The sequence below is a fragment of the Dioscorea cayenensis genome, chromosome 18 (assembly GCF_009730915.1).
Source record: "Dioscorea cayenensis subsp. rotundata cultivar TDr96_F1 chromosome 18, TDr96_F1_v2_PseudoChromosome.rev07_lg8_w22 25.fasta, whole genome shotgun sequence".
Classification (NCBI taxonomy): domain Eukaryota; kingdom Viridiplantae; phylum Streptophyta; class Magnoliopsida; order Dioscoreales; family Dioscoreaceae; genus Dioscorea; species Dioscorea cayenensis.
This window is the reverse complement of record NC_052488.1, coordinates 3,305,099-3,316,427: the sequence shown is the minus strand read 5'-3', so window position 1 is coordinate 3,316,427 and position 11,329 is coordinate 3,305,099. Positions and strand designations below refer to the sequence as shown.

Below are 11,329 nucleotides of genomic sequence, written 5' to 3'. Positions count from 1 at the left end.
TTTTAGATATTTATTGATCGGATTGTTTATTTTGAAAAATATTATAAAAGTTATTGTTCAGGATTGTAAATTAGGTTTTAAAACAGGTTTGTGAAAATAATTAAAAAATTATTATAAATAATCATGGTTATGAATAATTAATTTGCGACAATAAAATTGTGTCGCATAATATCTCACCGAGATGTGACACAATTTGCAATAATCGAAATGTGTCTCAAATTTTGTTGCAAAACATCACACATTTGCAACAATTTGCGACACAGTTTTGCGACAAACAAAATGAGACAATTTGTTGCAAAAAGACTCAATATTTGCAGCACAATTTGCGACGAGTAAAGTTTTGCGACAATCAAAATAAGTCGCAAAGAATGTTGGAAAAAGTTTCAAATAGTTGCAACATTTATTGCGACACAAATTGTGTCGCAATAAATTGTCACATATCTTTACAAATTGAATGGCAAATATTGATTCAAAAGATCCATGAATTGCGATAAAATTTGCAATGTTTTCATTTTGTGTCGCAAATTCCGCGACACAGTCTTCAAAAGTGTCGCAAATATTTGCGACATCTGAAATGCGACACGTTTTATTGTGTCGAAGATTTTGTTGCAAATTGCAATCTGCGACACAATTTTAATGTTGTGTCGCAAAAATGTGTCGTAAATTGCGTTTTTTGTTGTAGTGTGAGGTATGAATTTGGCTACTATGAGATTATATATCCTTGGCATTGGATTTCTTGCCAATGTGTTTTTGTTGATCCACAAAAGATTGCTGCGATTTGTAAATGAAAGCTCTTGGAGACTCTTCAAAGCTTGCAGGGCTTCCTAGGAATTACAGGATAATATAGGTTATTTGTTAGCAAGTTCACACCAATGGTTGTGCCTCTCACCAAGCTATTGCACAAGAGCGCATTCGCCTAGACACTAGTAGCATGACATTGATCTTTCAAAGACTAAAGATGCCTTGACTCACACTCTTGTGCTCTACCTTCCTATCTTTGGTCTTCCATTTGAGATTCAAATGGATGCTTCAAGGAAGGGAATGGAAATCGTTTTGACCCATTATCGAAGGTCGATATCATACTTGAGTAAGCAACTAGCACCCTGATTATAGAAGGCATCAGTATATGCAAAAGAAATGTATGGCATTATAGAGATAGTGCGTAAGTGGTAAAATTACCTGCTTGGAAGATGATTCACCATCCAAATGTGTTATCAAAGTCTTTGAGCTTTACTGACTTAGACTATCCCTGCCTTGTAGCAATAGAGATGGCTTACCAAGCTTCTACGTTATGATTATGACATTACTAATTACAAACCAAGTGTATAAAATGAGATGGTCAACACACTCTCAAGGTTGCCAGCACTTCATTTCAAGTGCGCCTCATTTCTTCACAGAAGATAGCTGTAATATGGTTAGCATTACACTAGCTGTAAAATGATGCATGATGTTGTAGTTCAGTTAATCTAGGATTTGAAAGAGAGCTCTACTGAACACTTGGATTATTCAATTAAAGATGAAACCATTTTTTATAAGAACTGGGCCTTCATTATTTCCCATAAATAGCATTGCAACTGCCTATCCTCACGGAATTCCATAACTTCCTTGCCAGAGCACATGATGAAACACACATAACGCCAACACGAATCGCCAATACTTTTTTTGGCCAAATCTTCATAATGATGGTCTGAGAGTTTGCTAAATGGTGTATTGTCTGCCAACCCACGAAGCCCTTCAATAGAGTATTGCAAGGATTTTTGTACCCCCTGCCATTTCTGGGAAAAGTCTAGGAATCAATCACCATGGATTTCATAACTCATCTTCCACCTTCTTCTAAGAAGACCATTCTCTTTGTAGTCATCGATTGATTATCCAAGCAAGCACACTTATTTGTACTCATAGCCTAGTTCATAGCCATTCGAGTCGCCAAAGTTTCATTCCTAACGTCATTTGGCTCCCTGCATGCCAATCAACATCATCTCTGATTTTCTCTCTCTTCATCAATGTCTCTTGGTGGGAACTATTCAAGCACTAGGAAGCAGCAATAGCGACGAGTAATGCATACCATTTTTAGACTAATGGTTAATCCGAAGTACTCAACTACTACCTAGAAGATTACTTTCGATGCTTCACCACTGATCACCCCTAATATTGGTTCTAGAATCTATCTTAGGCCAAATGGCACTAAAAAGCTTACTGGAACTCGGCTTTAAAGATGACTCCACTCGAGGCCTTCTATGATAGTTAGCCTTCATTTCTTATTGACTATCTCACAAGGATTTCCATCATTAAGTCGGTGGATGAAATGGTTATTGCGTGAGCAGCTGTCCTCACCATTCTCAAAGAGAGCCTATTTTGAACCCAAACAAGCATGTGCAACCAAGTTAACTTTAGAAATACAAATGTCCCTTTTTGTGATGGGAGACTTGGTCTTCATCAAACTTAAACCATACTTATAGTCCACTTTAGTCCATCACCAATTCCATAGGCTATCTAGGTGATTCTTTAAACCATACAAAATTATGGAGAGAATCAGCACAGTAGCATACCGACTTGAATTTCCAGCCACCACAAAGCTCCACAACATTTTTCATATCTCTAAGCTTAAGAAATGTGAAGGAGACCCAATGTCAGAGCCAATTCCATTACCTCAGGAATTTGAGGACGAGCACCATGTTATGAAGCCATCCACTATTCTCATCACATGCATGATCCAGTTACATGGCAAAGCCATCCCACAAGTGCTTGTCTAATGTAAAACTTAATCAGCTAAGGATGGCACTAGGAATCTCTCCTAGACATTCACAACTCCTTTCCTACCCTTCACCTTGAGGATAATATACCAGTAATACAAGAGGGCATTGTTGCAAGAAGTAACACATCAGCCCAATAAAGTGATTACAAAAACAAGGGACTGATTTTGTCAGCTAAATTAGCTAACTTTGTGATGGCATGATTTCAAGGCTTATTAGAAGTTCATTGAGATCATCCTGTTTGTTGAAGGAAAAGTCTCTTCTCTCACTTTCTTCCTTCTCTCCTGAGCGTCTCTCCTGTCTTCTTCTCGTGTTTCTCATCCTGTTCTCCTCTCCCCCTTGCCATGGCAAGTGAGGGACAGCCTCCTCAGACCCCCCATGGTGAATAAGTCTTGGGCGGATGTTGCAGGTACGGCTAAGAGAACCCCCCTACCTCATTGCTTATTGAAGGTCCGATGTTAACCAAACTGAAAACGAGTACCACGGAGTTCCTTCGTCTGGACGGAGAAATTGTCCAAAGGGCGAAGATGCGTTTCCAGACGTCGTTGTATGGAAAATTCTTCGGAAAGTCGCCTCCGTTCGAACAAGTTAAAAAAATTTTGGGTTCTAAATGGTCGGAGCTTAGTGCCTTTCAAATTTCTAATTTGCCGAATGGATATTTGCTTATTCGTTGTGGTACGATGGATGCTATGAATCAGTTGTTGTTTGAAGGTCCCTGGGCGGTGAACAGTGTTGTTCTGCAACTGACACCGTGGCAGCCTTTCTTTGAGCCAGCTTTTACTAAACTATCTACGGCTGCCATTTGGGTCCAGTTGCATAATCTCCCCGTCGAGTTGTGGGACGGCGAGGCGCTGGAAACAATATCCTCTTTATTGGGTCGTTTACTCAAAATTGACGAAGTTACTTCTTCTTTGTCCAGGTCCAAATTTGCGAGGATTTGTATTGAGATTGACTTAGCTAAACCACTGAAGCAAGGTTTTTGGGTGGGAGACGAGGAGCATAGGGTCTTTGTCGTCATCCTTTATGAACGTCTCCCTACTTTTTGCTACAAATGCGGGGTCGTCGGGCATGCGTCCAGTAACTGCAGCCACTGGAGCCTGGGGGAGTTGCGACATCCCGCGTTGCCGATCAGTCTGATCGGCAGCGGCAGGAGGTCAGGGATAGCTCCAATCCTGAGGGTGACAGCATGGAGGCAGACATGGAACCCCAGTCGGCGGATCCGCTGGTTAATCTAGGCATGGAGGGTGATTCCTCAAGTTCAGATTATGGACCCTGGATGTTGGTAACAAGGAGAAGGGGCCGCGGGGGTGCTCACGGCGGTGCTGGTGGTCTCGGAGGTCCGGGAACACGTGTATCGCTCGAGAAATCATGTGAGCCCAGCTCTTCGCTCCCCAACGTCTCGAATGTCAGGAACCAAGCTGCATGGGCGACACGTGGCGACAGCAGTCTGCGGGGTCATGGCGGCTCTAGCACGCGTAGAGCACAGTGCTCTAGGAACAGTGACGTTGATTCGACTGCTCCTTTTGAAATTGTCTCCTTGCCCGGGTCTCGAGATAATCCTCCTGTTCTCAAAGAATATCTGCAGGTGGGAGTGGAGCGCAGTATGGTGTCCTCTGTCAGTGCCCCAACGGCTCCCAAGGAGACATTAAATGATGTGCTTCTCTCGATCCCCATGGAAGATGTGCCGCCTGACAGGCCACCACCTTTTTACCTTCGGTTTTGGACAAAGGAAAGGGGGTTTTGCCTTTTGAGACCCCAGGCCCATCGGTTTTTCATCCTACTCTTCGAATATCTAGCAACCTCTCTGAAGATCAGGGAGCTGCGGGTTCTTCTGGGCCGCATCAATTGACTGTTGAGAGAGTTCCTTCTGTTCTCACTAATCCCTCCCACTCTGCTGATGACTCAGATCACTATATGAGTGACTCAGAAGCTGGCTCTGAGGACTCATCAGAAGGTGGGGATGTCATGGAACCAGAGGATTCGATGACATTAGTGCAATACCAGATCAGCCATCGGAAGGAAACGCTGTCGCGAAAAGGCATTCATATCCAGAAGAAATCCCCGAAGAAGGGGAGGGTAGTAACCGAAGGAGAAAATCCTTGATCTCTTGATCCCTTTCGGTTATAGCTTGATGTTGTATATCAGTCTAACCTGGTTTTATTTATACTTGCTTTTCTATGCTGTCTTTGCTCCTCTCCATATTATATATTTACCTATGTTTAATGAAGTTACTAAAATGGTGTGTTGGAATTGTAGGGGAGTATCAAGTCCTGATACCACCTCTAGAATCTTATATCTTCTGAAGAAGCTCAAACCGGCCATCTTTTGCCTAGTAGAAACCAGAGCTAATGACAACCGTCTCCAAAGATTTTGTTCTAAAATCAAAGATCCGTGGAAATGGGTGGCGGTGCTCGCAGAAGGGTTCTCTGGAGGCATCATCATTATTTGGAACAAAAATATTGGGGTGGTCACCCCACTGGTAAGTTCCAGGTATGCCCTGCACTTAGTAGTTACTGCTAGCAACTCTAACAGCTGGATTCTCTCAACTATCTACAACTCTAATGTCATCCATAACCAACGTCTTCTCTGGAAGGAGCTCTCTGGTATGAATTCCTTAAATTTACCTTGGGTTATCATGGGTGATTTCAATTCGATTATTTCAAAAGAGGAGCATCGGGGTGGCTCTAATTATTACTATAGTAGAAAGGCCTCTGTTTTTGCTGAATTTATTGCCTCTAATAACTTGTTGGATGTTAACTTTGTTGGTTCTTCTTATACTTGGTGCAATAATCAACAGGGTCTTGCTAGGGGTTGGGCCCGATTGGATCTATGCCTGGTGAATCCGTTGTGGTCTAACAGTTTTGATTCTTGTCTCGTTCGCCATCTTCCTAGGTTCCTTTCGGATCACTCGCCCCTTCTTATGACTTTGGTTCCCAGGAATGTTGGTAAAAAGAAAATTTTTAGGTTTGAAAACTTCTGGTTGGAGTACTTGGGTTGTCATGTGAGTGTTAGAAAGGCTTGGAATTTTGTGCCTCATTCTAATCCTATGCAGGGAGTATCTCATCTTCTATCTCGTACCAGAGACTTTCTGTTGGATTGGAAGAATAAAGGTCTTCACCCAATTGAGGTAGGTATCGAGAAACTAGAGAAATCCATCATGGAAGCTGAGGGTAAGGATGGATCAGGTATCTCTATTGATTTCTCACCTCAATCCCTTACAACTATGTATAATAACCTCTCAGCTATGCATAGATAGAACAACACTAAATGAGCCTAAAAGGCCAGGCTTATGTGGGTTCAAAATGGTGATAATAACTCCTTTTTCTTTTTTAATTCTGTCTGTTTCCGTAATCATTCCAATACTATCACTAAAAGGCCAGGCTTATGTGGGTTCGAATGGTACTGTACATACTGATCTTCCTAGAATTAGCTGGAATCTTATTAATTTTTTCTCAGATCTTTGGAATGATCCGGACAGAAGGCAGGAACATGAGATTGCACCGGTCCTTCCGGATGATCTCCCAAAGATAACTGAGATTGAAGGCGAGGAACTGATCAGAGAAGTAACAAAAAAAAAAGTGTTTGAGGCACTGCAATCTTTACCGGCTGGTAAGAGCCCTGGTGCAGACGGTTTTAAAGTAGGGTTCTATTGTTTTTACTGGACTGAGATTGGAGATGCTCTTTTCTCAGCTATAAGGTATTTTTTCATTCACTCGGTCATGCCTAATAATTGGGGTAAGACCTTTATTGCTTTAATTCCTTAAAAACCTAATCGTAATGTGGCTGCTGATTATCGTCCAATTTCCCTGTGCAATGTTTGCTACAAGATTATATCTAAAATTCTTGCTAATCGTCTGAAAGGGATTCTCTCTAATTTGATTGGTAAAGAACAATGTGGTTTTGTTAATGGTAGAACTCCCTTTGATAACATTCTAACTCTTCAAGAAGTGGCCCATTCTATTGACAATGATGCTTCCCCCCTTAGGATGTTGATTAAGCTTGACATTGCTAAGGCTTATGATACGCTGAGTTGGTCTGCAATTCTTGCTACTTTGTTCAAAATGGGGTTCCTTCGTAGATGGATTAGCTGGATTAAGACGTGTATTTGTAATGTCTCTTATGCCTTGTTGATCAACAAAACTCATACTTCTTGGTTTACTGCTAGTAGAGGCATTAGACAGGGAGATCCTCTTTCCCCCTACTTATTTATACTTGTTGCTCAAAACTTGACTACTATGCTTAATTATGCTCTAAGTATCAATGCCTTCAACCACTTGATGTATGCGGATAACATTATTCTTGTCTCGAATGCTTCTAGAAAGTCTGCTAGGAACATTAAGAGTTGTCTTGTTTTTTATGGCAATTTGACGGGGCAAAGAGTTAATAATTTGAAATAAGAAGTCATTTTCCCTAGTCACTTCAATAAACACCTCTCCTCTAGAATTTCTACAATTCTTAATTATAAGATTGGTTATTTCCCTTTTACTTACCTGGGTATTTTAATTTCTCCTAAATGATTGGCACTCTCTTGTTTCTCCTCTATGGTGGACAAGATTGAGAAGTCAATTGTTTTTTGGCGGAAATCTAAAATTACTCCAGCAGGGAAAACCATTCTTATAAATGCTTCTATCATGACTGCGCCTTTGTATTACATGTCGGTATACCCTGTTCCAAAGTCTATTCTTGATCGGATCAACAAGGCTGCCAGGACCCTATTTTGGGCCAAGGATAGCAATAGAAAGGGCATCAACTCAGTCGATTGGAATGAAATTATGCTTGATCGATCTGAGGGGGGCTTGTCAATTAGGAATCTGGGCCTTTCTAAAATTGCTCTTATGGCTAAGAATGTTATGAGTTTGTTGAACAACAATAACAAGTGGTGGGTGGATATTATGATTGATAAATATGGCTATATGGATATCTGGCGCGGTAATATCCCCATGAAATGCTCTTGGGTTTACCGAGGTATGTTTCGCACTGCTCTAGTTATCAGACCTTTTCTCTGGATGAATTCCTTTAATCTGGACATGACGTCTTTCCTTCATGATCCTTGCTATTTTGAGATACCTTTAGCTCTTAAACCTACATATCTTAATATGGATCTTGATTATGATCATGTGCAAATCTCTGAGTTATTGATTGATATACACTGGAATATTTCTTGCATGCATATTATCTTCGGTATATTCCTGAACGATAATGTTTTGAGACATAGTTGTATTGATTATGAATCAGCAAATAATTGGGTCTGGTTACCCAAATCAAAAGGTTCTAAATTATCCACTATGGTTTATACATTTTTGAAACATGATAAGAGTTCTGGTAATTTTTGGGAGGGTTGGAAGCATTTGTGGCAGCTCAAGGTAGCTCCAAAGGTAAAACATTTTATCTGGTTATTGTTTCATGATGTTGTTAAAACCAATGATTATCTATATCGACTGAACTTAGGTACTCAAACATTGTGCACATTTTGCAATTTACACACTGAATCTGTGGAGCACTTGTTTCTAAACTGTGGTAAAGCTCAGGAAATTTGGAACATCACTTGTACTATGGTTGGTAAGCCCATTAACCTTTCTAATGGGATTTCTTCTGGTCTGTGGCTTAACCAAGAGGTGACTGGTAACGATCAGTTTATTCAGTCGATTATTGCTTCTACACTGTGGTTCATTTGGAAAGCTCGTTGTAATAAAATTTTCAACAATGATCAGCTGGATGGTGCTAAGATATCCCGATGGGCAATTAGGCATGTCAGGGAGTTTTCTTATTCCTCATATATATATTTGGGGAGGAATTTTCTTTTGAATAATTATACCTTTGCTGACAGCCCAATTCTGATACTGCTTCTGTTTTCAATGAAGAAAATTCTATAGCTGGGCTTGCCTTCTTTGTTGCTAATTACAAAGCTAACTTGTTGAGATCTGGCTGCTGTAGGTGCTCTGCAAACTCTCACATGGAGGCAGCAGCCAAGGCAATCTGTTTTGCTCTTCAGGATGAGATCACCAAGGAACTGAACATCAAGACCATTCTTTCCCATTGTGCAGATCTAATTGATGCAGTGAAGACTGATTCCTGGACTGAATTATGGAGGCTTCAATTGCAGATAACTATCATGAAAGGACTTATTACGGAGGCAAACTGTCCTAAGCTGGGGCTTATTCCCACAATCTAGAACAGGCCCACAAACTTCTTAGCTACTCATGACCTCAATCAACATGAAATTTCTCTGTTTCACTCTGGAAGGGAGCTTCCCAAATGGCTGATGAAGTCTTTTAGGCTTAATGGTTTTTTGTTGTAATTTGCTCACTGTTTTTTTTTCTTCAGGTTGGTCTGGTTTCTTGTTTGTTTGTCTGTTGGGTTTTGGATTGTTTTTGTTTGTTATTTGGGTTTTGCTTTTGTGTAACTTAAACTCTTATGTACCTTATTTTTCACTATTAATAAAATAGCTCTATGAGCTATTTCCCTCAAAAAAAAAAAAGAAGAAATTAATTATGATAGTGATATGTGCTAGGAATTGGTAGTTAAATATAGCGTAGAATGTAAGCACATAAGGAGTTTGTTACATTATCTCAGAGTTTGTTATAGAAAAGCTATTATATAGCTCACAATGGATGAAACGGGGAAAGAAATCTTTTCCAATCTCTCATTTTTTTTTTGCCCTTCTCTTTCTTTTATTCTCTTCTTTCCCTTCTTCTCTTTTATCCTCTTGTTTCCCCTCAAACACCTACAACAAGTTGTCACTCTTGGATTTTGATTTGAATGTTGCAGTACCACAACAAAATTACTGTAATATGTCTTTCCCAACTCCATAAAAACCCTTTTCCATGCTAATAACATAATTGATATCTTCATTAATATAATTTTATTTTCCAATAGACTCTCTTATGTTGGTAATCATGATGTCATCTGCATAAGAATTTCCATATAACTCACTAATTTTTAACAAAATAAACTTAAAAAAAAACTTAAACAAGTAATAAAACAAGTCATAATTGAGAAAAGGGTAATATAAAAGCAAAGAAAATAAAGTAACTTTGCAAATCCAATGGCTTTGTAGATGAACCCTAGGGGTTTTGGCTCTAAACTGGTGACTTGAGGAAGTAGCTTCATAATCATTATTCATCTTCTTCACTTGTTTTTCCAGCTTGAGATACTCGATTTCATTAGTAAGATCTGCTTATTCATATGTTGTGTTTTGGATCACACATCATGTTGGGATCTAAAGATAGATGTGCACAAGTTGTGTAGATGTACACAAATAACATTTATAATTGTGTATTTCCTATCATATTTAATTTTGAATGGGCCCAATTATAGTGATCTAAATAAAGTCTAGATAGGGTCCTAATTATCGAAAATCTGATTTGTGGATTTACATAATAATAATATGATGTGTCAAATTCCTAGGGCAAAATCGTCAAGTCTATGATGGCCATACTTGTAATTAACCCCGATAAAGATTTCTTATAAATAAGGTCTAGTCCCTGACTGAGCACGCTAATGATATGAGATTCAGAATTAGGATTACCTTTGAATTAGGGTACCCATCTATCCTCTCTATGAGTGATCAGTTAGAAGAACTACAAGGCCTAGTCATTATCATCATCAATGGATTTAAGTGCAGGTATGCTTCCGTAATATATTGTTTGTTCCCAAATAATTTTCAAACAAGAAGATCCTGGCTTCTCATAGGGATTATTCCCATTGTGAAATCCATTAAGTTCCATCAAGCGGGACCAGAGCGATATTGTTTTGGAATTATGTGGGATCTATTTTGATTAGATCTTTTATTTGCTAGATTAAAACTTAAGGAATGAATTTATCAATATATATATATATATATATATATAAAATTTGCTTTTGCATGTTTGGATTGGTTTTCAAGCTAATATAAAATTAAATTAAGTGATATATATATATATATATATATATAGCAATCTTGGTGAAGAAATTGTATTACTTTATTAACATAAATATATGTGATGTGTCTGGAAATTATTCCTTATTTTCATATCCATATATGTATGTTAAATTTAATTTATTTTTTTTAACTCCCAAGAATGCTTTACATATTTTAAAAGATGTTAGTAGATTAATATATATAGTATAATTTTTGTGGATGTGGGTCCTCTGGTTCTGGTGGAAACTGAGACCTGTCTGGGCTGTGTGGCGCTCTTGATTACGAGAGTGTTCCACTTAAACATGATGACTTTGCTAAATTATATGCTCATGGATTTTGAGAATAGTTATTTGGCCTTATATATATATTTTTTTTATCTACAGTTTATAAATATATATATTAATTAATTAAAGATACTGTTTGTGTGGTTGAGATGAAATCCTTAAGAAATTATTCTTAAGCTTTTCTATATACATTTATAGATTATCATGAATTCTTTTAGAGATCATCCGTGCTCATGGATTTCAATATATGTTTATAAAAAATTTTATTTAGTTAATTTTCATGATAATCAAAATCACGGGCAGGAGCACATTTAATAATTTATATTAATTTAAATTTTACTTTGATTTTGAATTAGGATAACATTATGATTTTAGTTTAATTTTTGAGGATT

The 11,329-nt window shown here is 38.4% G+C and overlaps 2 protein-coding genes across 2 annotated transcripts; both read left to right on the top strand.

Moving 5' to 3' along the window:
- The first annotated feature begins 4,989 nt into the window (after positions 1–4,989).
- On the top strand, positions 4,990–7,150 carry LOC120282722. Its single transcript, XM_039289575.1, has 3 exons — positions 4,990–5,938; positions 6,210–6,450; positions 6,667–7,150. Exons 1-3 carry the CDS (start codon positions 4,990–4,992, stop codon positions 7,148–7,150), a joined length of 1,674 nt encoding a protein of 557 aa, XP_039145509.1.
- A 144-nt stretch (positions 7,151–7,294) lies between these two features.
- Positions 7,295–8,925, top strand: LOC120282721. Its single transcript, XM_039289574.1, has 2 exons — positions 7,295–8,491; positions 8,581–8,925. The coding sequence occupies exons 1-2, from the start codon at positions 7,295–7,297 to the stop codon at positions 8,923–8,925; spliced, it is 1,542 nt and encodes a 513-aa protein (XP_039145508.1).
- The last annotated feature ends 2,404 nt before the right edge of the window (positions 8,926–11,329 follow it).

Coding starts and splice junctions, on each gene's coding strand:
- LOC120282722 (XM_039289575.1), top strand. CDS start 4,990: ATGGTGTGTTGGAATTGTAGGGGAGTATCAAGTCCTGATACCACCTCT. Junction 5,939..6,209: donor TGAGGGTAAGGATGGATCAG/GTATCTCTATTG, acceptor ATTTTTTCTCAG/ATCTTTGGAATGATCCGGAC. Junction 6,451..6,666: donor GCTCTTTTCTCAGCTATAAG/GTATTTTTTCAT, acceptor TGTTAATGGTAG/AACTCCCTTTGATAACATTC.
- LOC120282721 (XM_039289574.1), top strand. CDS start 7,295: ATGGTGGACAAGATTGAGAAGTCAATTGTTTTTTGGCGGAAATCTAAA. Junction 8,492..8,580: donor GTGCTAAGATATCCCGATGG/GCAATTAGGCAT, acceptor CTTTGCTGACAG/CCCAATTCTGATACTGCTTC.